Here is a 26138-nt window from a genome sequence, read left to right on the forward strand (position 1 = left end):
ACAGGTGCATTAGATTTGAGATGGGGATTAGGGATATAGAGCTCCCACTTGCTAAACCCCATCAGGGCTTGTATCTACATGTGGGACATCCAAGTCTTTTCTAAGTAAGGATATATTTTGGAGCGCATTTACTAAAATTCTTGCTACTATAATTTACAACTCGCTTGTGTATGTGTGTATTATATATATATATACACACACACACACACACATATATATTTTCTTCTAGGTATCATACTAGGCCCAAGAGGACCAACAACTTGCTTAGTGCGACTTGATGTCCCAACGTATTATATGATATACTTTACAAGGCTGTAATATCAAGTATTTTTGCATAATGTGTTTTTAATTACATGGTCTCTCTTATTGTTTATATCTTGCTGATATGTGATCCATACCTATTTTATCTTTACAGTTTACCATGACCACTGATGAAGACTTTCAGTCGAAACACATTTGGTCTTTGTTTGTTCATTTTTCAATTGTAATGGGCTTACTGTGCTATCCCTTTTAATTACCTTCTGGGAGGTGTAAAGGAATTTATTTGCTATTGCACTGGCACTCTGTAAGTTTGACACCTCCTTATGTTTGTTATACTATTTGGGATTTGCAGTTCTGAACTCTAGTACTTACTGGCAATACCAGCCTTGTTTACATTAGGGCATGGCATACAGGCCAGCAGAAGCCTGTCTGCTTACAGGATTGCATATATTTTATGCTTTTATTCTTTTTAGCTTCCTATTGTTACACACTGTTTTAATAAAATTACTGTGTTTTTCATTTTCATCCCCCCTAGACTTTTTGTTTACACACCTGTTGTTTTGGGTTTAGGGTATCACCTCTAAGTTTTTCCTCACTCCATTAACCGCCATCAAGTCAAATTTGACTTATTGTGACCCCATGAACCAGAGACCTTCAAATTACCCTTGCATGCTCATGGCCACGGCTTCCCTGATTTAAGCTATCCATTGGATATGCAGTCTTCCCCATTTCCTATTACCCTCCACTTTGTAAAGCATTAACATCCTTTCTGTTCAACCCCAGTTTAGTCATCTTGGCTTCTAGGGAGAGCTCAGGCCTGATTTGCTCTAAGTTGGACCTAATAATGATAATCTTTTATTTTATTTATATCCCGCCTACTCTGAGGACCAAGGCAGCTATTGATCTGTCTTTTTAGCAATCCACAGTATTTGCAGAACTCTTCCGTCAGCTTTTTTCACCATCCAGCTTTCACAACGTATATAACGCAGACCATCCTAATCTTAGTATTCAATCGCATATTTTTACACTTCATAAACACAGTGAACTAAAACACACAAATATTTATTTGTCCAGACTCAGTCTAACAGTGTTTAGTGCAAGAATTGCAGTGGTTTGCAGACACAGCTTATACAGCTTCTGGATTTACATCCAACATGCCAGGGTTACAGGGTTACATCCCTAGTGCTGCGCATCCACTAACAAGTGCAAAAAAGTTAACTACATAGCAGCATTAAAATATCCCATACCCTGCCCTCTTTCCACAAAGAAGCCTTGACTCTGCTTAACAGAGTTGCCTTCTTTAGCTCATCTTTCACCCAGATCCAACAAGCAATTTGAAGGGAAAAGAGCAGACTGATGGGCATAGAAAGATGGTAAGCAGGTATGACTGGCTGAAACAAACATTAGCCATAGTTAGAAAGCCTAAACAGATGTTCTCCTTCCCATAAAATCAAAATCTTTATAACCAGCTTCAGAAATTTTAACTTCCAGATTTAAACATTTTAAAAGAACACAAACTTGGTTTGGTACCATTTCTAATTTACATTACAATATTAAAATGCAGAAGAGAGTACAAGAAAAACGGCACCATGTATCTTTTCAAAAGTAAAGACCTTTGCTGTAGGAAGAGGCAAGCTCTAGTTGTCTGGACTGGTCTTAACTGATGAAATTATACACAAGGAAGTTGGGTGTCTGGCAATACTTGACTGCAAATAGCTTGCCATCAGGTGTGGGATCGGAAAAGGCAATTTCGTTGGTGCTTAAGTAAGAGCCAAAGCAAAATGTTTGCCTAGAAGAGAAAAATATATATCATCAGTGTAATACAACCATCCAGTCCCCCTCTTCTCCTTTTATCAATTAGTAATTAAGTCATCTCTCCATTGTTGTGGGGGATCCGTTTCAGACCCCCCCCCCATGGAAATTTGTACATATTCAAACCCCACTGACGCACCATTTTAACCCTCCCCATTTGCTGGTCCAAGAAGGACCAAGATCGTGGACTCGAAGTCTGTGAAAATGGAGGGAGGACTATAGTATTATAATGGGCTAATTAAAGTTTGTCATAACTAAAGAAAAGGGGAGTAAACAGAGCCTGTGAAGAGTTTGTTCTCCTCATTGTATCCATGCAATTTAAGACTTAAATACTTCCATTAGGCCTGAATATATTGTAGATGATCTGTTCACCCTCTTTTGCAGTAAATGGCTTGGTTCGATTGTACACCTGCGCAACTGTATACATGCCAGTCCTGGTTTCTACAAAGTGTTTCATGTGGTGATGGGTTAGACCTGATTCTGCTTGTGAACTGGGCCATGGTGAAGAGGGTAGGTTAGACACTCTTCAGAAGTGAAACAATCATTCACAAGACTAAAATCCATCATATAGAATAACAAAGGTGTCTTTAAAAAAAAGCATGTCTCCCATGTTTAAATTGCTTTTTTAAGAAACATAGCAGCAGTTAGGTCATTCAGTATACTAGTGTTGTGTAACACCAGCCAATGTCTAAAAAGGGAGGTTCCCAGCTTGTCTGCTTTGAATATACCGTTTTTAGGCGTAAGGGAATTCATGGGAGGTTACTCTAGTCCAAAGCAGTTTTCACATCCTTATTTATATGGAGTGTACAACCAGGTCAATATGTGGGAGCCATCTCCCTAGTGCGATGTGCATTTACATCTTTGTAAGCACACCTCCCTTAAACCAAACTGAAAATGGGCTATTATCCAGGAAAGCATATGTCTAACACCTAAATTTCAATAGGTTATTTGAACTGGAAGGCAAACTGGCACACTTCTTCACCTGAGCACATCCACCATACGGCTAGCAATATGCTTTCTCCGCATCAGGCTGAACACCCAGATTCGGCTGATTCCGCAGAACACCTTCTCTGGCTTTGTCGAACAACACCACGCACGCTGAGGCTCCAGGCTGTTCTTAGTAGGAGATTGTGTTGTGGGCTCAGAAAGCACTTGGAAAGCCTGGGAAAAGTAAGACAAGCTTGTACAGGGAAATGTAAAGACAACAAATCTAAACCGTACGCTGCCTTATGGGACAGACACTCAAGGATGCCTAAAAATGTGTGCAGCATGTGTTGCTTCAGGTACCTTTTAGAAAAAGGCAAAAAGTCTTTGTAAATGAATCATCAGAATTCCAAATCCATTTGATAAAGTATCAATTTATCAACAAAACTTAATTAAAGTTTTGGATTTTCATGTTATTATAGTTTTTAATTCAGGATTACTACTTGTTTTATTCTCTCTCCAATAACAGGAAAGTTTTATGCTGCGCTTCTATTATTTTCTGCTGTCACTGTATTTTTTTTCCATATAATTCTTTCTGCTTCCTATCTGTAGATGGGTGGCCTTATAACATAAATAGATTTCTTCCTACATACTTCTTATGAGAGCCAGCATGGCTTAATGGTCTGAGCATTGGACTATGACTCTGGAGAGAAAGTTTCAAATCCCCGCTTAGCCATGAAAATCCACTGGATGACTTGGGCAAGTCACACTCCTCAGCTCCAAAGGATTGCAATGGCAAACCCTCTGAAGACTCTAGCCAAGAAAACCCAGTGATAAGGTCACCTTATGGCCGCCATAAGTCAGAAACAACTTGAAGGCACTCAACACACACATAGGCTTTTTAGTTTGAAGAGGCCCACATAGCTCTTTGTTGGTTTTGCAGCTGACTGGCATAACTGCTATTCTGTAATTCAAATCTTGTGAACAGCTAGCTGGCCATTCTAGGTATGGGAAAGTGTTAAGAGGCTCTTGAGTAAGGCTAGAGCAGATATGGCCTCAGGAGAACGACTGAAGCGTACACAACGATTTCATTTGGAAGGTTCTTTGATCACTGTGAGGTACCAGCTGAAAGACTCAAAGACAGGTCAGCAAGCTACTCACCTTTCCAACAGGCTCAGCAATTAAGCAGCCAATTATCTTCCTCTCGTTAGATACAAATAGGTATGTTCGGATTTGAGTTGGATTGGTCAATATCGTTTGTTTAAATCCAAGTTCATTATCTACAAGCTCACGAACATCTTCAGCCTATAAGAAAATATGACACACAGAACTCATAACAAGCAACATTTCTAGATATGTATTAGCAACATACAGTACTATGTCATGGAGGAGATAGCTGTGGAAGCAACAGAACTGGAACTCTTGTTTAATTCATAAATGACGGTGAAGAACTGGGACAAAAAACAATTGTAAGCTAATTTCTTGCTAACATTATAGAGTAAGTGGCTGAGAAAATGTAAATAACTTTAAAATGGAACAGAATTCTATTTTGATCTATGTATTATAAATATTACAAAAATTCAAACCAAACATTCAATTTACTTTAACAACACTCAAGCAAAAAAGAAATCCAAGCTAGAAAAAGAAAATAACTGACTATGTCAAAGGTGAAAAGTTTAAAGAAGGACACTTAACTTGAAAGTCTGAAAGATTATTTAAATATGTACTGAAGGTATTTTGTGAACAAGGAAAAAATATTCACTCAAAATATAAGAACTTCAGATCATTCCCAAAACTGTCTGGCATACGTTTTGAGACAAACAAACACTTCGCCTCAGGACAAGCAAGACCAGAAGAAAACTCTGCACTGTACCTTCTTGATGACATATTTTGGGTCACCCGACATGATCAAGACAATTTTCCCATCCCAAAACTCTGCAACTACATGCTCATTCTTCCAGCTCTACCAAGAGAAGAAAAAGAGAGAGGAAAATGAATGCATATTACTAACAGCTTATAGTCCAGAGTAGTATCTCAAACACATACCAAAGCTAAAATAAAATAGGAAAACCCAGCTTGTAACAATAAACTGTCAGCAAATTTTTGTCATAACACAATCTCCAGAAAGAATGGAGTTAGCAATGATCAGACTGTTTCACCTCAGACAGAATCTATGCTCACTTCCTCAACAATTCCCAGATCACCTTTTATTTGGTACTTGTTCTAGGGGTTGTATTGTCCAGAATCACACAGAAATTCAAGAAATGAATTCATAAAGGGCATGATGCTGCATCTGGCTTACCACATATTTTATTCCCTCAAGGAGCCTCTGGTGATATTGGAGATGATGGGCTTCGTCCTCTGGATTGGCAGCAGAGTACACCATTCCACATGATTTGCAGACAGTGGCACCAAAATGTTTCTGGCCAGCATCCTGCCAAGGTAAGGACCATGTGACTAAAATCTACAGCATCAGGAAAGAGCACTACAATATCTAAGAATACACATAAAGGAAACAAAGCTTAGTCTGCCTAGCAGCTAGAAGAGTTTCATCATGCTAAATAGAACGTTCCTTTAAACTCTGCAGCATTTCAACAGCTCTTCTAGTACTAAGTGATATGAATGCAGAAATATACTCACAATGACCATCTGATCTTTTAAGCCTTTACTCAATTCTTTGGTCTTCTTGCTGGTTCTCTGTACAGCAGGAATGTTCTGTACTACTGGACTGACTTCCACAACTGAGAGTGGCTCATCAGGGAGAATCTGTGGTCTGGAATGTATTTAACGTATTTGCATGTCAACAATATGGCTCCACAGAGACTATGGCACAGTGAGCAAAGTGTGGTTCTTCAGATGTTGCAGACTATTCTCAGAAGCTCTAGACAGAACAGTCAATAGTGAAAAATGCTGAGAGCTGTAATTCAGCAATATCTGAAGGGCCACAATTGTCCACACCTGGCCTGCAGAGACATTTCATAACTCTCTTTCAGCTAGCTATTCTCTATACAAGTTCAGAATTAACGCTGATTGCCATGGCTGTAGGCAGTAGTTAGTTCAGAATTCTCCATTTTATTCTCATAGTAGCCCTTTGCTAGGCCAAGGGGCAGGTCAAAGGTCACTCAGTAAATTTAATGGCTTGGAGATTTAACTCTAGGACTACCTTACTGTAGTTTGACATGTCAATCACCTGGCATTCTATATGCAAGGACACTGTTGGCAGATGCCCTACAGTTCTGGTATGTTTTTCTCTCAAAGAGATCAAATCCAAATCTTCCACTGTTGGATTTGTTTTGCTGTTAGTCTCACCGATAAGGAGTATGGGGCATCAATGGCACAAATCACACAGATCATACTGAAGAGGAAGTGGTAATCCATTTAATTCATTTATTCCTCTGATGGACCTGCCAGGCCCTCCCAAGTACAAAGGAAAAGGTAACCCCAAAATAATATAAATAGTAATAAATAATAAGAATAGGGAGGCCATTTGCAGAGCAGAAAAACAATATGAGGAGGGAATAATCCATAGCTATGTATGAAATTAAGAGGAGGATAAAAGCCCTCCTTCCGACCACCATCTTGAGGGGGAGAGGCAGGCCAGCAACAACAGGCCTCGCCTGAAAAGACAAAGAGCCCTCTTTCCGACCACCATCTTGAGGGGGAGAGAGGCAGGCTGGCGGCAACAAGCCTTAACTGATGGCTTTGACTGCTTTGTACATGGTTTTTGAGGATTTTTGTTGAATTGTATGAGATCGCTGATGTCACTGTTGATGTATTGTATTGCTTTGTGCTATAGCATGTGACATGTAGCTTGTATGTTGTGAACCGCTTTGATCTGGAGGAAAAGCGGTATACAAATAAAAAATATTATTATTATTATTAAAAGCCTGTGCAAGCAAGTGCATCTAGAACTCATAATAGATGATGTTTCCAATATAGCAAGAGGAAGCAGGTGTCCACTGGGTTTTAGGGGTGAAACAGATGGTCTGTGTGCAGCGGCTTGGGGGCATATTGTTTAGAGCTGGGGTGAAGCTGCCTGCCCAACCACACAGCGGGCAGCGTTTCGGTGCTATGGCAGTGTGGCATTCATATGCCACATGCTGCAGGAGCACCACAAAGCCACAGCAGTGGGGGAAGATCTGGCTTTTTGCCGGCTCAAAAAGGAGCAACTTTCTGCCACTTCTTTTTGGGCCAGAAAAAAGTGGCAACTACACTCCATGGCCTCAGTCTCACAATCAAAGGGGTGGTGTGAAGCTACCCTTCAGGGCTATCTGCTTCGGCCCTAAGTGTCCATCAGTTCTATGAACTGATGTATGATGCCTGGTTTTCTCTAGCTAACTCACATACTAACTTTGCTGACACTATGAGAGAGCATCTTCGGTACATCTCCTCAGATATAGCTATTAGGATTGCCTTAAGACTCCAACTTAAGCATGAGACCCACATATTTTTGCAGACTGAATTGTTATACCATAGATAGACTAATGAGGAATACCATATAACATTGCTTTTCACAGTTCAATACAGCATATAGACTAACCCAGAGGAAAGATTAATAAAGAACTTGATCAAAATGTACTTATCCTGATCTATTGATCAAGGCAAAGCATCTAGTTTTAAAAAAAACCCTCTTGTTCGTCTGTTATATTACTTGTGAATATTGGAATACCTTTTTTTGTCGTTGAAGGGTGTACTGAACAAAAGACGAGCGCTGTCTGCTAATGCTGACACTAAGGAAAAAAGAACATCCAATTGACTACCAAGTTTTTAATGGGTCCATAACAATGCACTTGGACTTCTAACATGGTCTTAACATTATTTATTCTTACCTTTGCTAATCCCATTAGAAAGATTAGTGAAGGATGTATTCTCATCCTTCTTCAAACTTCTGGATGACTGTGACTTTTCTTCCAAGACCTGTGAATATGACAAATTGCCTAAATAAAACAATACGTATTCAAATAATTGTTTCCGGCACAGATTTGAAAAGACACGATGCAGCAACGTTTGCTGAAAAGAAACACGCCTGGGTCTGGTTAGTGTGTGGTTGGAAGACGACTAAAGATACCTAAGCCCATCCTACTTGGAGCTCAGTGGAAGAATAGAAGAAGCCAGAAATCAAGAGGTTCACATTATTTCTGATCCTGAGATCCTAATTTATTGGTGTCATGCAGGTGATACCCAGGAAGTGATGCCTTTATATACACTACATGAATACCCACTGAAATGCAAAACATGTGGGTATGGTGATGAGGTGACAAGTTCAGTTTTAACTATGGTCTTTGAGGCACAAAGGAAAGAGTAAAGATGTTGCCTAAGGCCAGGGCTGGCAGGTTGATTCATATCCCTGTAATTCTAGCTTAGTGCCAAAGCACAGCCAGTCTGTTAACCAAAACAAAGGCGTGTTACAGATGGGCCTATGAGGCGCCGTCATTACGCGTGAGGGACGGCGCTTCCTGACGTGCCTTCCCCTCGCGCGTAACGAGTACATCAAAATGGCAGCGCTGCATACAGATGGGCGCCGCCATTTTGACGTTGTGGACGCACAATGTCCGGATCTCATGCACTGGAAGTGACGCTGCGAGTGTGCACCTCGCACCTTGTGGCACCACTTCCGGGGCCCAGGAAGAAGCGCCATTTCAGCGCTTCTTTCTTGCTGCGCCCGGGAACCGCGCGGTTTGGCTGCTGCTGTTCCCAGACGCAGCAACCGGCAGTGGCGCGAGACCGCCCATTTTGGGCGGTCTGTAACGCGCCAGTGTCTAAGGATTAATGACAAAACAGCCATATCTGCTGTCCTGGTGAGAGACAGGCTTTTTAATCCAGTGAAGGCTTCTGTGAATGGAATTGGAAGCAGGCAATGCTTGCAAAATTCCTTTCCTCGAAGTCCTCCTTATCCCCCTCCTGCTGTCTCATTATCCCCACATTGGGATGGGAAGGAAGGTATATGGGAAAACACAGGAAAGAGATAAATAATAGCCTCTTTCTCTTCCATCCACAAAAACCTAAATCAGAGCTTTCTGTGAAAGAACATACATTGTTGGATACATATCTATACCTGTGAACTGTGTAAGTCATTTGTTTGGCCATGTGCTAACTGGAGAAAGAAGCAAGCCATCATGTTCTGATAATACATATAAATGTATAGATGCCATGCACACCCTTCATAAGAGGCTAAAAAGGAAATCATCCATCAGATGTTCTCAGTGATGATTCACTAGAAAAGAGTCCCAAGCTAAGCCAGTTCTTTGCTCTAACTTCAGGCCCTGAGTGGAAACGAATCCAAGGTTTACAGCTTCAGCTTTGGCCCAGTTCCTGGTCAGGGACAGTCTGGTCAAAACTACGCAACATCTTGATTAGACTATTAATAAGGAGTGGAGGCTTTCTTTGAAGGTGTCTCTCTAAATCAGAGGTTCTCAACCTTCCTAATGCTGCGACCCTTTAATACAGTTCCTCATGTTGTGGTGACCCCCAACCATAGAATTATTTTATTGCTACATGCAAATATGTGTTTTCTAATAGTCTTGGGCAACCCCTGTGAAAGGGTTGTGCGACCCCCAAAGGGGTCCCGACCCACAGGTTGGGAACCACTGCTCTAAATTAAGCTAAGATTCTCACTAACTTAAGCTATTTCAAAATACAGCTAATAGACTACTACCTGGCCCTGGAAACAGGCAATGTATCTCCCCAGTTGTCCAACCAGACTGGTTACCATTTTCCAGTACTGGTATCTTTAAGAATCACTTTCTCACCTTCAAGCGTCTCTGAATTTTAGTCATCTTAAGATGCTCCTTGTTTTCTGAAATTAAATGTGTAGCAATTGGCAAACATTTTCAGATCTGGTGCCTCATATACAGTCACCTGATGCCCAGTGTAAATAAATGTATTGCCTCTCTTGCCTGGGCCTTCCAGCCTATTTTCTGTCATTCTTACTGGCCTCTTTCATACACTACTATAGGGATATGACGCCACTTTAGCGGCCATTGCACTGTCCTATGGAATCTGGGATTTGCTGGGGGTTTGGGAGTTCTCATACAGTCATAGAGTTGCCATAATTGTCCACTAAAACCAGGGACAAAACATGGAACAAATTCTAGACCAAACTGTAGGAAAACTGCAGGACAAAACTCAGCCCAAAATGTAGGACATTTAAGAAAAATGGAGGACCTTAAATGTCCTACATTTTGAGATGAGTTTTGTCCTGCAGTTGTCCTAGTTTGAATGTGTCCTACATTTTGTCCTTGGTTTTAGTGGACAATGATGGCAACCCTACAGAGCTCCAGTTCCACAGCAAACTATAAATTCCAAGATTCCACACAATGGAAGTAGAATTGGTGACAAAATTATATGCTGTGAAAGAGTGCATAATGTATAATTTTATGAGCTTTCACAGACTCTACCCTTTTAGTAGTTTAGCACAGTTTTTATTAAATTGCCTTCCATGTTATTATTTCTATTTTATTACCTAGGCTGGACGGTTTTGTTGTTTTTCAATCTAAAGGACATTATGGGATCCAGCGATGTTGCAAGGGCATCCTTAGCACTTCTGGCTGCTAGTGTCAATGTCTTAACAAAACATGGAATACTGGTAGACCAAAAATTATAATGCAGGTTTCCTAACACTGAATAAGGGCAACATCTTGTCCTTTAGATTAAGTGATTTTAAAAAACACACAGAAATTAAAAAGAGAGTCAGAGCTGGAAGATACTTTGAAGATAATTTTAGTGACTAAATATTATTCCAACCCTTTTAAATTTTGACAATGCAGGATGCAACTACTACATCTCTGGCCGATGGCCATTTAACCAGTGCTTAAATTTCTCTAGTGATTAAAACTTCAGCATATCAGCTTGTGTTCAGTGAAATTTTACTTACTTGGTTCCTAGTCTCAGTCTCCTTTTGATCTGGCACCTTCAACCCATCAGATTGAGTCTGGAGCTCAGTATCCTGCAATAGGCTTGATTCACACACAGTCTCTATATGTTGACTTGAAGTGTGGGCCAGTGTCCCATCATCCTCTACACAATCCTGTTTATCTTCTTTTTCAGTTCCAGTTACATAGCTTCCCTTCTTGCCACCATCAGCTGCTTTGCTTTCAGCAGACATACTAGACTTGGTCTGTGTCAGAAGATTGTCCTGCTTCCCTTTCACCAATGCCTTGCTAACAGATGGCAAGGATGATGGAGACGAAAGCCCCTTTTTAGAAACAGAGTGCACCTTCCTTCCAGTGGAAAAGAAAGCTGCACCTGTCTGGAGTTTTAGTGCAGGCTTGAATTTCATGCTTAAGACTTTGAAAGGAGCCTCCATTTTCTTTTCAACAGAGCTGCTGGCAACCTCTTTCCCCTCAACAGGCTTCAGAGGAGCCATCTGTAGTTTGGCTTTCTTATTAGTGCTTTTGGGCAAAGCCCTGGGCTGCCTGGAAGGAGCCGGGCGCTTGCGTGTTTTTGAGCATGGCTTCCTGGTTGCCATCACTTTCAGCTGGGCTGCCTCTGTCTTGCTGGCAACAGGGAGGTTCCCACCATCGTTTCTTAGACCGAGGGGATGGCTTTCATTTGCCAGCTTCCTCTCCAGAAGGTTGAGAAATAGCTTGCCTTTGCTGTAAAACGAACCGGTGGGTACAACGGAACTGTGTTTGGCACCAGACTCTGGGGATGTTGTTTGTGGGCGTTCCCTCTGCGTTCCCTTTGGCACATTGGCCGTCTGCAGAGGAGAAACGTCAAGTCTCTGTGATCTGGATGGTGGCCTTTGGGGTGAGCAGCAGTTTTCTTTATCTCTGAAAGTAGACGCTTGCTTTCCTGGAGACGCACAGCTGCGATCGCAAGGCTCCTTGGCCACAGGAGGAAGCTCTTCAGGGAAGGCCATCATCAGCTTTTTCACTGGATTTCCATGTGAGAACTGCAAGCTACAAAATGTGGTGTTAATACTTCACTCTTTACCTATTTCAGAATGAATTCAACTACCTGAGCTCCATTTCTGATCCAAATTATGAACATTTAGGAGATTAAACTAAGTCTCCTCAGAGATATAGTGTACGTCTCCTATTCAGATTCATAGAGGCCCCAGAATTGCCTTTTTAAGAGGGAAAGCTGTTTAGCAACACTACAATTTTAAAAGGGAAGAACTCAAGATATAAAGAGAAAACCCTGTGGCTGTTTCATGCGCATTATATAACTGATAATGCATTGTCTTGTGTGTTAGATATCTATCTGCAAGTATTTCAAGACAAACAAATGGTATACCCATATATACATTTATTATTCTCCACAGTAGTAAGGGTTTTAAAACAAACAATAGTTTATGGTGGTTTATCCTGAATATCTTACCCTTCAGAACTCCTTTTCCTTTTCCTTGGAGTAACCGCTGCCATATCCTCAGTGTATCACTCTCTATGGATCAGAAGCATTTATGTTACTAAAACGCAGTTAGACTCACAAATGACAGTCCCCATATTTCCAAACCACTGAACCAGGACAGGCTCAACCCACACTGCAGGAATAGCCCAGTTTGACACCCTTTTAACTACGGGACCCTGGGACTGATTGATTGAGAGTTCCTGCATGGCAGAATGGGGCTGGGCTGGATCAGGGCCCTTGGGACTCTAAGTACTTCCCAATGTATTCCTATGGACAATGCTTCCCTATGGGCAAGTATTCTTTGAGGCTGAGAGAGTGTGACTTGCCCAAGGGCACCCTTTGGGTTTCCTTGGAGGAGCCGGGACCAGAGAGTAAATAAGGAACACAAAAGGAGACCCAGCGCCTCAAAAACGCCGCCGCGGCCGCGGCCGCGACCGCTAACGCAACGCTATTGATTTACCTCAGCAGAGAGACACAAAATGGCGCCGCCGCTTGCTCTCCTCTCAGGGCGCCTCTTCTTCTGCTCCTTCGCTCAGTTCGAAAATCATTTGCGCGCTTTTTTTCCTCCCGGTCTATGATTGGTCGGCCTCAAAACTCCCTCGACGGTGATTGGTTGAGCGAGTAGCCAATGAGAAAGCTGGAGGATTAATTGTTTTTTCCCGCCCCCGCGTTTTACAAACCGAAGGCTGTCAACAGCAAGAAGGACACGCCCCCTTCCCAGACCAAAGAGATACGGTTCCAAAGACAGGGAGAAGACAAAGATACACTTCCGGTTGCGAAATGACTGCTAAGGGTGCATCTACATTGTGGAAATAATGCACTTTGACACCGCTTTAAGTGATGTGGCTCCATTCCTAGGGAACCCTGGGAGGTGTAGTTTTTGTAAAGGTCTTTAGTCTTCTCTGTCTAAAGAGCTCTGACTGGGAGCCTGGTAAACTGTCAGTCACACAAATTCTATCTGGTGGAGTTAAAGTGGCATCAAACTAGATTATGAATGCAATGTAGATGCACACACCCCCAAAGTCACCTGTATCAGTCTCTGCCAAGCCCACACTGGGAGCCAACATGGTTTAAGACGATGGGACTGAGTTGAAAAGCTTGAGAAGGCTCCTCTGATGTGCAAAGACACCTCGACCCCATCTGAAGCCCATTGCCAATGCATTTGCTGTTCCCTCTTGAGAAACACACTCCACTTCCCTTCTTCTTTCTGCTAAAGCTGGCTCCCATTCTTTGAGACTAGACTTGAAAGTGCCTTGCAAGGACTTGAGACTCAGCTTGAGACTTGAAGATAGACACTTGACTTGAGACTTAGACTAAAAGGCTTGAATCCATCATCCCTGGCGCTCTCTCTTCCCTTCCCGCTCTTGCTACTCCTAGACCTTCCATTTGCTCCACTCTCCTTTCAAAGTGCAGGTTGTTACTGTGATTTGCTGCATGGCCAACATGACTACCCTTGGATACATTTTAGAAATATCTTTTCCCCCCATGAAGCCATGAAGTTCCCACCAACCTTTTAGCTTCTGTTGAATGGCGTAGCGGGCCTTCCTCTCCTGCTCCAGCTCATTGCGCAGCGTATCTGCAAAAGAAGGAAGAGAGTTTGGGTTTTTTTGCAGACGGTGGTTGGGAATGGGGTCAAATGGTCTTCAGCCCCCCCTTCCCCAACCCAAAGGTACACTCATCCCTCTCAAAAGCTCAAGGAGCCACTTCCAACAGAATCTAGGAGCTGCCCTTCTATCAAGTCAGATTTTGACTCATCTAGCTGTGTATTGACTGTCAGCAGCCATGGTTTTCCAGAGATTTGGACATGATCATCTTCCAAGCTTTGCCTCTGGATGCTGCTGCTGGGATAGAGCCTGGGACCTTCTGCATCGGGAAAAGGGGTGCAGTCCTATAACTGAGTCTGGCCCTATCTAGCCCAGTGTTACCAGCATTGACCAACAGCCTTAGCTTTCTCCAGGGATTGAGGCAGGTGACGAAGGAACTTCCCCTGGAAAGGCTGCTAGGACTAAGCCCCTGCCATGCTGTCAACTCTGACTGGCAGCAGCTGTGGCTACCCATGGTTTCTTTTCCCCAGTCCCACCTGGAGAGGTTGTTGTGCCTAGGTGCATGGCAAGCTGTCTTGAAACAGAGCCAGGTCCTTGGTGCATCTAGCCCAGTGGTTCTCAACCTTCCTCAGGGGTGCAGAGGTACTGCCAGAGGAGGGTTGCTTTTGAGGGTCTGGGGTCCTTCTTCTTGGGGAGGATAAACCTGCCAGAAAGAGATAGGAAATACAGAGAAGAGCCCTTGGACCATTTGCAGGACCTCAAGGGAACCCAAAGGGGAAAACCCTCTTGCAAGGGAGAGCATTGAAGTGTCCTCCAAGATGCACCCAAATAAAACAACAGATGCAAAAACCCCTTCTTCTTAAGGGCTGGGATACCCACCGCAAGGGAAAACCTCACCCAAACACACAAATACACACAACCACAAACCCTCCTCCTGCCTCAGCTGCCTTCTCTTTAATTAGGGACTAAAAAATAACCCCAATCCAGGTTCTCCTTCCTTCAAAGCCAGCTCTACAGTTCAAGGGCTTCTCTGCAGCTACTCCGGCTTTCATTCAAAGGCTGCATCCGCACTGCAGAAATGATCCACTTTGAGACCGCTTTAACTGCCCTCGCTCAATGCTATGGGATTCTGGGCATTCTGTAGTTTGTTGGGGGCACCACAAAGGACAGCTCCCCAAATCCCCCAGCATTAAGCCAGGCCAGTTAAAGCGGTCTCAGACTGGATTGTTTCTGCAGTGCTCCAAATGGAGTCAGGCTCCAAATGGAGGACGTTTTGGAAATCTCTCCTGGACAGAATGGTGACATGGAGGACAGGTCCTGGAAAAGGAGGACACCTAGTCACCCTGGGCTCTTGGGAGCTATTGCACCAGTGCTTTGCAGTTGGAGGGCTGGCTGTGTTGCTTATGGTCATTTGGTCATCAGAAAGGTCACTTCCTATCTCCTCCCTTCTCTACTAAAAGTGAGGAGTTGTTTTATGACTCTTTCTCCCTCTTTCCTTCTTGTTCTAGCCCTATATTGGGAGAAAGGTGGGATATTATTATTATTATTATCCCTTTTATTTACCTGCAGCTCAGATGCATAATGTTGGAACATATGCTGCTGCTGCTGTTCTTAATAGATAAAATACCACATTTTGTAACAGGGGGGCAGGCAAATCCCCCCCCCCCAAGTCCTGGACTAGGGCCCTTTTCCTGCTCCTAAAGGCTTCCCATATTTTTAAATGAACCATAGACTCATGGTTGGAAGAGACTTCAAAGCCATCCATTGCAACCCCATTTCTGCCATGCAGGAACTCACCATCAAAGCACACCTGGTCAATGGCCATCCAGCCTCTGTTTCAAAACCTCCAAAGGAGGAGACTCCATCATCCTCCAAGGCAGCATCTTCCACTACTGAAAAGCTCTTACTGTCAGGAAGTTCCTCCTAATGTTTAGGTAGAATGCATCTTGCATCCATTGCTCCATTGGGTCCTATTCTCTGGAGCAGCAGAAAACAAGCTTGCTCTTTCCTCAATATGACATCCTTTCAAGTATTTAAACAGGGCTATCATATCATCTCTTAACCTTCTCTTCTCCATGCTAAACATCCCCAGCTCCCTATGTCTCTCCTCACAAGGCATGGCTTCCAGACCCTTCACCATTTTGGCTGCCTTCCTTTGGAGAGGCTCCAGAGAACCCGGAGCAATCTACAGAGATTCAATTTTAGGAAGAACATCCTTGCCTTAAAAGCTGCTCCACAGTGGAAGCCTCTGCTGCCTCAATGGAGTCTGGTTGAGTTTCTAAACAGAGGTTGGATGGCCGTCTGCTGGGGGTCTTTGGATGGTTTCTTCCTACATGGCAGAAGGAGGCTGGAGCGCATGAACCCTGGAGGTCTTTCCCAACTCTATGGACCCACTAGGAAGAGTGGGAAGGGGCCCAGAAGCCAGGGTGACCCGTAAACCCCGGCGGCAGTGGTTAAATGTTTGCCCTGCAGCCACTCACTCACAAACCATCTGGTTGTGAGTTGAAGCCCAGCCAGGGGCTCAGGGTTGACTCAGCCTTGCATCTTTTTGTAGGTCGCTAAAATGAGTCCCCAGCTTGTTGGGGCAATTGACTTATGGATTGTAAACTGCTTTAGGGAGTGCTTCAGTGCACTGAGAAGAAGTCTAGAAATGTATTTGCTATGGTTATCGCTAAACCAGCCACCTAAAAATTGACCCCAGAGCTGGCACTCTTCCCCAAGTAGGCTGCTCCTCCTACTTTTTCCTCCTTCCAATACCTCCTCTTCCCTCAGTGGTCCCCTGGGGCTCACTCTCAGGGTCCCTGGAAGGGCGACCAGTCTGGCAACCCAGTCCCACTGGTCTGCCAGGAGCCCTCCAGGAAGGAGCGGGTTCTGGGGGTCTGTGTGTGTGTTGGTGACCCCTTGTATGTCCCGGGGGTCCCTCTTCCATCTCACCTGGTAGCCTCCTGGGCTGCTACTCCTCTCAGGGGTCTTCCCCTCCGTTGATGGGCCTTTCTCGGGGGTCTTCTCGGGGCCTCCTGAGTCTCCGTCACCAAAGAGGGGGCAGGAGAGGCCCGTTATCTCGTTCCCCGGAGAGAACGACCTGTAGCTGGAGCTGCCTTCGCTGAGGAAGTCCGGAGAGAGTTGGCCTGGTGGTGGGCCCCCTCAGGGGGGGGTCATTGCAGCCACCCCTGGCCCCTGCCCCATAGGCCTCCCTGGCACTGCCATAGAGCTTGGCGATACTCTCCGCGTCCTTGACCACCGGACGGAAGGCCAAGAGGTAGCTGCCCTTCCGAGGGAGCGGCAAAGGGAGCAGCAGGGCTTCCTCGACGGCTGCTGACCGCTCTTCCTCTGGAGCCCCCTGCCCTTCGGAGGAGCCGAACCCGGACCCTTCTTGTGGGGTGCCCCTTTCGTTCCCCGAGGGCTCTGATCCCTCCAGCTCCCCATGTCCCAGAGGGGGACCTCGCAAACCTAGGGCCTCAATTGTGGCTGCGGCTGCTGCAGCTGCAGCTGTGACCACCACCGCTGTGGCAGCCGCCTTGGCTTGGCTTTGTCCTGGGTATGGTGGGCCCATGGGAAGGCCCCCCCGAAGTGGGCCAAAACATGGGGAAAGGTCGAGGGTGGGTTATTAGGGTCCTTGGACAGAGGTGGCGGAGGTGGAACCTCGGGGTGTCCCTGGGGGTGCCAAAACATCCCATGTGGGACTTTGCTGGGGTCGTTGCCACCGCTGCCTCCGTTGTTGCCTCCGTTGCCCCCTAAAGGGTCCTCTTGCTTTTTGGGGCAGAGGCCAAAGGCTGGGAAAGTGTAGGGCGGTGGGAAGAGTGGCCGGAGGCAGCTTCTGGAGCATGCCGAAGCCTTTACTAGGCACTGGGATGACCGGATAGCTCCGCACTGAGGAGGGGGCCGGGTTGGATGGTAAGGCCATGCCCCCTTGGCCTCGGTCGCCCATCGTGGCGGGCTGCTGCTGCTGCTGCTCTTCAGCCAAGGGGGCTGTGGTGCTACAACGCAGGCTCTTGTGGACAGGGGCAAGGTCAGTGTGGACATGGCTGGTCTTGGGTCCCGATCCTGAGCCACTGTGGCCCGATCCGTGGAGGGAGAAGGTCCTTTTGCGGATCCCTCCGTTGAACATGGCCTTGACGTCCTCCCAGGAGTGGCTGAGGTCGAGGCTGCGTGTACTTGGCCTCCGGTGTGTGGTGCGAGTGGAAGATGAACTTGTTGGGTGAGAAGTAGAGGCTGCAGAAGGCGCACTTGATGCACTTGGCCCTTGAGCTGCTGTACCTAATGATAAATCATAATATAAAATTTATTTTTGTCACGCCCCTCTGCGCAACGCAATCGAGGCGGCTTACAACATAAAAATATACAGTCCCTATCCCTGAATCCCACCCCACCCATCCTCCTTAAAATACAATTAAACAATTTACGATATAAAATATAATTTAAAATAATAAACAACAACAAAACAGTGAGTGCAACAAGTTGGGGCTGCATCCGCACTGGAGAAATAACCCAGTTTGGCACCGCTTTAAGTGCCCTGGCTGAAGGCAATGGAATTCTGGGAGTTGGGGTTTGTTGTGGGGTCAAGAGAGGAGCCCACAACGAACTCCAATTCCCAGAATTCCATAGACTTGAGCTAGGATGCTGAAAAGCGGTGTCAAACTGGGTTTTTTCTCCAGTGTGGATGCAGCCTTGGTTTTCTTTTTGGTGGCCGGATATCGATTTGGAAAAGGCCTGCCAAAGAGATCCATTCAGGAAAGGCCTGCCGGAAGAGATCTATTTGGGGAAAGGCCTGCTGGAAGTGATCCGTCTTGACAGCTATTTGAACGCTGTTTAAGGTGGTCATATGTACCTGGCTGGGATGAAGCTGCCCCGGGAGCCCCAGGCGCATTCGTGGGCCACGTCGAAGGCAAAGTTCCCGGGCAACTTGGGGGGCCTGTGCTCCCCCCAAAAGGACTTGCAGAGCCGCTCGGCCTCCCGCTTGGTGATCATGCCCCAGCGGCAGAAGAGATGGGCATGGCCCCGGCCCTTTGGAGGATCTCCAGCTGGAGAGGGGTGCACTGGACGCAGGTGATGCCCAGCGCCACCCGACGGTTGTGGATCTCATTGTAGCTGTAGTTCTTGAGCAGCGTGTTCGAGATCTGCGCCAGGCAGAGGCGCTCCTGGCCGTCGATGACTAAGGACACGATGGGGACCTCGTATAAAGAGGTCTCCCCGACTTGGTTGGGGTTCAGGGTGGCCCCCGACGAGGAGTAAGGCTGGAGTAGCTCTGGCTTCAACTGAGGAGACGAGGAGGATGAGGATGAAGAAGAGGATGATGATGATGAAGAAGCGGAGGAGCCACAGTCCCGGCCCGGTCCTAGTTGAGCGATTCCATCGGCGTCCTGCCTCTACGGCAAAACTCCTGCAAAGAAAGGAGAGAAAGGAAGAATGAAGAAGTGCTCGAGAAGGAGGAGAGGAAGGAGAGGGGAAGGGGACAGCCCTCATACGAAAGATAGGGGTCTTTGGACTGGGGAGAGGGGGATCACTAGTCACCCCCAAGCAAAAGTTGCCCCAAATGGGACCCTTCCTTCCTACAAAGATAAAGGAAGGAATGGAGAAGCGCTCAAAGAGGTGGAGAGGAAGGAGAGGGGAAGGGGACTCCAAGGAAGCAAGGAAGCAAGGAAGGAAGCTCTTTGAATTACGGAGTGGGGGGGGGAGTCACTAAGTCACCCCCAGGGAAACATTGCCCCCCCAAATAGGACCCATTCTTCCCACAAAAAGCGTTGCCTCTGGGTTCAAAAGTCCTAAGAAGTACGCTGGACTCGAAAGAATATGGGAGAAAGGAAGGAAGGAGCGAAGGAAGGAAGGGAAAGGAAGGGAGGTCCTGGGCAAGTCGCTGTTTCGGAGAGAAAAAGGGGTACACACACCCCAAATCCAGAGATTTATTTGGAAAAGGCGTTGGGAAAGAAGATGGGAGAAGGGAAAGAGAGAGGGAAGGAAGGAGGGAAAGGGGGAACTGTTTTGGAGAGAGAAAGGGGAATAGGCAGAGCCCAAACTGGGAAATTTCTTTGGAGAGGCATTGGGAAAGAATCCTTGAGAAGGGAAGGAAGAGGAAAAGGAGGGAAGGAGGGAGGGAAAGGAAAAGAAGAAGTCCTGGGAAAGCCGCTGTTTCGGGAAGAAAAAGGGGGTACACACAGACACCAAATCCAGGCGGAAAGGGGTTGGGTAGGAATCCGGAAAAAGGAAAGAAGGGAAGGGAAGAAGGAAAGTCCCGGGGAAGAGCACGTTTTGGAGACAGGAAAGGAGGTACAAAACACACACACACACACACACATCGAGATCCGCAAATTTCTTTGGAGAGGCGGAAATGAGTTGGGAAAGAATCTGGAGAAGGAAAGGAAAGAAGAGATGGGAAGGAAGGAAGGAAGTCACCTTGAGTCCCTGTACTGGAAGGAAGGCGGGATATAAATAAACGTAATAATAATAATAATAATAATAATAATAATAATAATAATAAGTAGTAGTAGTAGTAGTAGTAGTAGTGGTAGCAGGGCAGGCTGCTCTTTCGGGAAGAGAAAGGACATACAGCCCAACTCCAGGTATTTCTTTGAAAAGGTGGAAACGCATTGGGAAAGAATCCGGGAGAAAGGAAGGGAAAGGAGAAGAGGAAGAGGAAGGGAAGGGAAGGAAGTGAAGGAAAGAGGGAAGGGAAAGGAAAGGAAGGGAAGGGAAAGGGGAAAAGGGAAAGGAAAGGAAGGGGAGAGAAAGGAAAGGAAAGGAAAAAGGGAAGGGAGAAGTAAGGAAAGAGGGAAAAGGAAAGGAAGAATAGATGGGCGGAGGTCATTTTAAAAAGGGGGGGTTTGCACCAATCCCCCCCAAAAGCCCCTCTCCGCCTTCACCTGGCAGCCTGAAGCGCCTGAAGCGAAAGGGCTCCTCCCCCCCTTTTTTATCATCCTAATCCCCTTCCCTTGCCCCCTCTCCATCCTTCCTTCCTTCCTTCCTTCCTTCCTTCCTTCCTTCCTTCCCTCCCTCCCTCCCTCCTTGGGCAGATCTCCGCTTCGGAAGAGGAGGAAGAGGGAAGAAGGCGGCGGCGGTGGAGGTAATTAGAGCCCGTTGTAGTGAGTTACAGGGGAGAAGAAGAGCCAGCCCCGAATGCAGGGGGGCTTCGGAGGGGAAGCAGAGTTAAAGGCAGCAGCCCAGGAATCCTGCCCCAAAGACCCCCGTCTAAGCCCGGTTTTGGAGGAGGATCGCCTTCTCGGTTAAGCCAAGGCAGGCGTTTAAGGCAGTTTTAAGATTGTTACAACTCACAATTAAATTGCCATAAGTGTAGTATAAAAGATATACTACAACGCAAATCTAAATTGTGTATGTATATAGATATAGATATATACTACTAAGCACAATTAAATTGCATTAAATGCAATTATATATATATATATATATATATATTACAACGCACAATTAAATTGGATAGATAGATAGATACTACAAAGCACAATTAAATTGCCTTAAATGCAATGAAATATATATATATACCTATTACAAAGCACAATTAACTAGTCATACATGCAATTAAATATATATATACACACACACACACACACACACACACTTCAAAGCACAATGCAGTTATAGATAGATACCACAACGCCCAATTAAATTGCCTTAAATGTAATATATACTGTATTACAAAGCATAATTCAATTGCCTTAAAATGCAATTAAAACTCCGGGTCAATCCTTGCTTCTCCGAAGGGCTTCTTCCTTGGTCTAAGGTTTTAGAAAAGAAAAGGAAAGTCCGGGTTGGAAGCGGGAGGCTAAGTGGCTGTTTCCCTTCCTCTTCCTCTTCCTCCTTCTCTTCTGCTTGGGATTGCGGTGTCTTTCCAAACCCAGTGGATGGATGGATGGATGAAGGCTGGGTCCAAGGCGGCCCTTGAATGCCTCCTTTACCGGGGATTAGAGGAGACCTTCGGAGGCTCTTCTCCTCCTTCTCCTTTTCCTCTTTCTCCTTCTTCCTTTCCGTCCGAAGGAATTGCAGAGAAAAAGCCGGAGAAGGAGGGATGGAGCAGCAGAAGGGAGGCTTAAGCAAACAGGATCATCGCCCGGGATATTAAGGGCTAAGAGGCTTTGCTCCTTAATTACACAAAATAGCCCACAAGGCTTTGTGTGTCCTTCGCAAAAGTGGATACACAAACCTCTCTCCCTCCAAAGGCTCCCGAAGCCATTAACTAACCACTCTTTGCGTGCAGTTCTTCCTCTCCTTTCCCTCTCTTTCTCGTTCTCTCTTTCCAAGATCTAAGACACTTAAGAAGAAGAAACCCCGAAGTGGAAAGTAGGGGCCCGAGTCGAAATCAAATCAAATAACCAAAGATAATAATAATAATAGTAATAATAGTAATAGTAATGGAAAGAGATGGAAACTTCGCGCCAAAGCCATCAGAATGAATGACATTTCCAAAGAGCATTGAACAGCAATAGAAATGCAAAATGGTTGTTCTGAGGTGACAAGCTCAGTTTTAACAATTGTTATTGAGGAAGAAACGCAGGAGGAGAAATGCTGCCTAAGGCCAGGGCAGGTGGATGACCACAGGAATGGCCAGAAGGGTTTGGGATGTCCTGTGTCCAATGCACCAGACCAACAAGTTTTGCATTTCTATGGCTATTCATACATAAAGTCCTTCCTGGGCACCAAATCAATCCATGCGTCAGAGGAAGGAGACTAAGGGCCTGTACAGACAGGCCAAAATAAAGCTGCTTCGTGTCACTTTGGAGGTATACTGTTTAAATGATGCATGCATCTTAAGAAGCCATAAGCTGCGCCAAAGCCACGCTCTGGTCCTAAGGACTGGAATGGGTCAAGAGCCAGCCTCCTTGAAGGGCAGCAGACCAAGAGGTTTCCGACATGCCTACAGCCAATGTAGGTTTTTGGTTTTGGCCTAGTTAATGGTTGGAGTGTTAGATTATGACTCTGGAGACCAGGGTTCAAATTCCTCCTCGGCCATTAAACCTAATGGGTGGCCCTGGGCAAAAGTCACACTCTCTCAGCCTCAGGGGGAGCCAAATCTCCTCAGGACAGATCTTACCAGGGAAACCCCATCATCATCATCATCATCATCATCATCATCTTTTATTTTTATCCCGCTTTTCTGTGACTAGACAATCAAAGCGGAATGGCTCTGAGAGAAACGAATTTGTAATATACAACCATAACGAAAAGGAAAAAGTACAATTGGGTGCAAACAGCTAAGAAAGGATTTAATTACAAAAAGGCTATAATGTGTTTCCAATTTAGCTATATAATAATAATAATAATAGGATTTATATAAGAATGATTAAGAAAACAATAGAAGTTACATATAATCAGGGAAGAACAACAAATAGGAAAGTAAACACAACAGAAGCGGTCTGATAGAAAGGATACGAAAAAGATATTTTACTTCATAAAAACATATTTTACATAAAGTGGGGTCAAGCGAATTAACGGAAAAATTAGATTTATTCAGGAAATCCATATATTATATTATATTATATTATACAAGATTGGAAGCCAACTAATGTGACGACTCAAGAAAAGTCATCGTTTTTCAACATTAATGTACTGTTTTAATGCAAATTTTAAAAAAAATTGGGGAAAAAATGTTTACCCTTGCAAAACAGTCCTTTAAATATTTAAGCTACTAATTTTGGGTGTACAGTACAAGCTTCAAAAGCAACACGTATTCCTTTCAGCTAATAATATAGAAGGCCAACAAGATGCCGGAGTTTATCAAACGGGAGGAATTTCTCTTAAATTCAAATGAGAAAGTGGGGCCAGAACGCATTCACTTATTATGATGATGATAAATGGACATGTGTTTTAACCAATGCGTTTTGACTGAAGTTGTCTTCTTCCACCTTGATCCATGGGGAAAGGCGGGTAATGAGTAAATAAATACAATTATTATTATTATTATTATTATTATTATTATTATTATTATTATTATTACAGATTGTGAACTGCTGAGACCACCGTAAAACACATTTTCTGATGGTCTTAGGAACCGAAGCACCACTAATTTTATGGTTGGGGCTCACCACAACATGAGGAACTGTGTCAAAGGGTTGCGGCATTAGGAAGGTTGAGAACCGCTGGCTTAGAGAGTGCTGACCTCACTATGAAGCAGTATAAAAATTTAAATGCTATTGCTATTATTATTATTATTATTATTATTATTATTATTATTATTATTATTAAAGTTGTCCCTCCACATTTGCGGCTTTGACCTTTATGGTTTTAATTAATACGTTCTCTCTAGGAGTCTTTTAAGTCCTCCGGTGCAACTCTGTCAGATGCTGACCATAGAGTTGTGCTGGAGAACCTAGAAACTCCGAGATAAAACACTTCTCTAGACATTTGTAGGTCCCTCCAGCAGAAGTCTATGGTCAAATTCTGGTAGATAGATGTTGACCATAGACTTGCATTGGAGGACCTGGGGATTTCTAAAGAGATGTTGTCTTAGATGAAAAGAAGTGTTTGCTTTTTTAATTTGCATTTCCCCCCACATTTACAGGGCTACTTCACCCCCAACCCCAAGGGACCACTGTATTATCATTATCATTTTAAACATGAATTTTATATTTAATTATTGTTCTGTATATTGTAATATAAATATTACGTAGATCACTTAACATGCGATGCTTCCTTTTAGGGTGTGTGCGGATGTAGTTTCAATTAATAATAACAGAATGACGGAATAATGAGAGGAACATTTTTACTTCCAAAGTATGCTTTAATTGAAAGGCAAAAGTGAGGATGGATATCACAGTGAAACATGTATGGGTTTGTTTTCTTTGCTAACATGTAAGCTTCAGAGGTGGACTGGTTGAAGTTGCTGGATGCAGATTTTCAAAAGCAGACAATGCCACAGAATCCAACATCTATTGATGTTCAGCGGCTGCTCTCTTGTTTCAAAGGATCCCAGGTGATCTGGTGGGCATCCAGGTTCTCCCTGTCGCGTATTCTGTGGAGGGATATCAACAAAGAAGCCAAAAGTTACAATGCACCACTGCTTTTTTATATATATACAGTATAACAAGCCACAATCTTAGAGAGGGAGTTCCAATCTTCCATCTAATAAGAAGTAAGAAAAGTTACCCTTCTGGATGACATTTCTCAGAATCCCATATTCAGGATGGAATGCTTTTCTAACCTCTGATTCAAAGGTTGCAACTTTGTGCAACTGAACCATGGCACCAATTTTATAACCAAATGCACAATCAAATGGGCATACATACACATCCATGCCCAACGCAAATGCATTCACATTTGGCTTCTGTATGATTGTATAGATGCTGCTCATTCACAGTACGTAGTTCCAGTCGTACAACTCCACTTCTGCAAGCTTGAAATGTACAATATATACTCAACTATAAGTAAACCTCATGTATAAGTCGAGGGCAGGTTTTGGGGCCAGAATTATGTATTTTGATATGAACCATGGATAAGTTGAGGGTAAAACTTAGGGGCATGTAACAAATGATCTAAATAATGAAGCAAAGGAATTACATTGACCCATGGATAAGTCGACCCAGGTTTTGAGCAAAATTTCTTGACTTATGCATGAGTATAGACAGTATTTAGACATTCTCCACTGGACAAAAAGGTCCAACAGCATCCACCGGATGACTTCAGTCAATCAACCAATCAAATTGCTTATTAATTTTTTTATATTTATACATTTTAATGTTGTACTGTTTTAAATTGCATTTCTTAAAAAAAATTACTATTATCTGTTTTGAGTCCCTAAGTTGGGAGAAAGGTGGGATATAGGAAAATAAGGACAGGACCCAAAAGATGTCCATGAAGAAGTCTATAGACGTCTGTGCTTTGATTTGGAGAGCTGAGATTACCTGACACAGCAAACCTTCAGAAGGCCACATCTTCCATATTTCACCAAGGGATAGGAACATTTGAAAAACGTGCAAGATCCATTGGCCTGATAACACGCCCGTCTGCTCCATGCTTTGAGGGCAAATCCTGTGCATGGGCCACAGAAAGTCATTAGGACAGAGCAAAACAGTTAATCCAGAACTTGTTAACATTAGTATTTAAAAAACGCACAAAACCCACAGCTCCTCAAACCCTACACACAGCAGGGCCAATGGCTGTGGGACGCTAGTTATCGCAAGTGCACAAGAAAACACCTTTTCCTTTCTTTTCTTAAAAATTGCTTTATTCCCAATTGTATTACACCATTTTTAAAAAAAAATAAACAACACAAATACATCCACCTCCATTACATACTCTCCC

General features: G+C 44.3%; 3 protein-coding genes across 3 annotated transcripts in view; all 3 read right to left on the reverse strand.

Moving 5' to 3' along the window:
- Positions 1-1307: 1307 nt before the first annotated feature.
- On the reverse strand, positions 1308-13162 carry ESCO2 (establishment of sister chromatid cohesion N-acetyltransferase 2). The gene is made up of 11 exons (XM_042446707.1): positions 12809-13162; positions 12319-12381; positions 10871-11897; positions 7827-7914; positions 7667-7727; positions 5638-5770; positions 5300-5431; positions 4871-4960; positions 4159-4302; positions 3056-3234; positions 1308-2050 (listed from the first exon to the last, which is right to left on the reverse strand). The coding sequence occupies exons 2-11, from the start codon at positions 12360-12362 to the stop codon at positions 1918-1920; spliced, it is 2031 nt and encodes a 676-aa protein (XP_042302641.1). The 5' UTR covers positions 12363-12381; positions 12809-13162; the 3' UTR covers positions 1308-1917.
- Positions 13163-14520: 1358 nt separating this feature from the next.
- On the reverse strand, positions 14521-22074 carry LOC121919866 (SKI family transcriptional corepressor 1 homolog-B-like). The gene is given in 8 exon segments (XM_042446842.1): positions 14521-14595; positions 16827-17045; positions 17047-17447; positions 17733-18034; positions 18036-18149; positions 18721-18871; positions 18874-19258; positions 22045-22074. Coding segments are annotated over 8 exon segments (1677 nt in total).
- Positions 22075-24597: 2523 nt separating this feature from the next.
- The window catches only part of LOC121919693 (gallinacin-1 alpha-like), a 33499-nt gene continuing 31958 nt past the window's right edge, over positions 24598-26138 (reverse strand). The window contains exons 2-3 of the mRNA XM_042446531.1: positions 25739-25865; positions 24598-24849 (exon numbers count right to left, since the gene is read on the reverse strand). Of these exons, the coding sequence (XP_042302465.1) occupies positions 24777-24849; positions 25739-25865 (200 nt within the window). The 3' untranslated portion in view covers positions 24598-24776. The remainder of the gene's footprint in view (positions 24850-25738; positions 25866-26138) is intronic.

Source organism: Sceloporus undulatus, chromosome 1 (genome assembly GCF_019175285.1).
Source record: "Sceloporus undulatus isolate JIND9_A2432 ecotype Alabama chromosome 1, SceUnd_v1.1, whole genome shotgun sequence".
Classification (NCBI taxonomy): Eukaryota; Metazoa; Chordata; class Lepidosauria; order Squamata; family Phrynosomatidae; genus Sceloporus; species Sceloporus undulatus.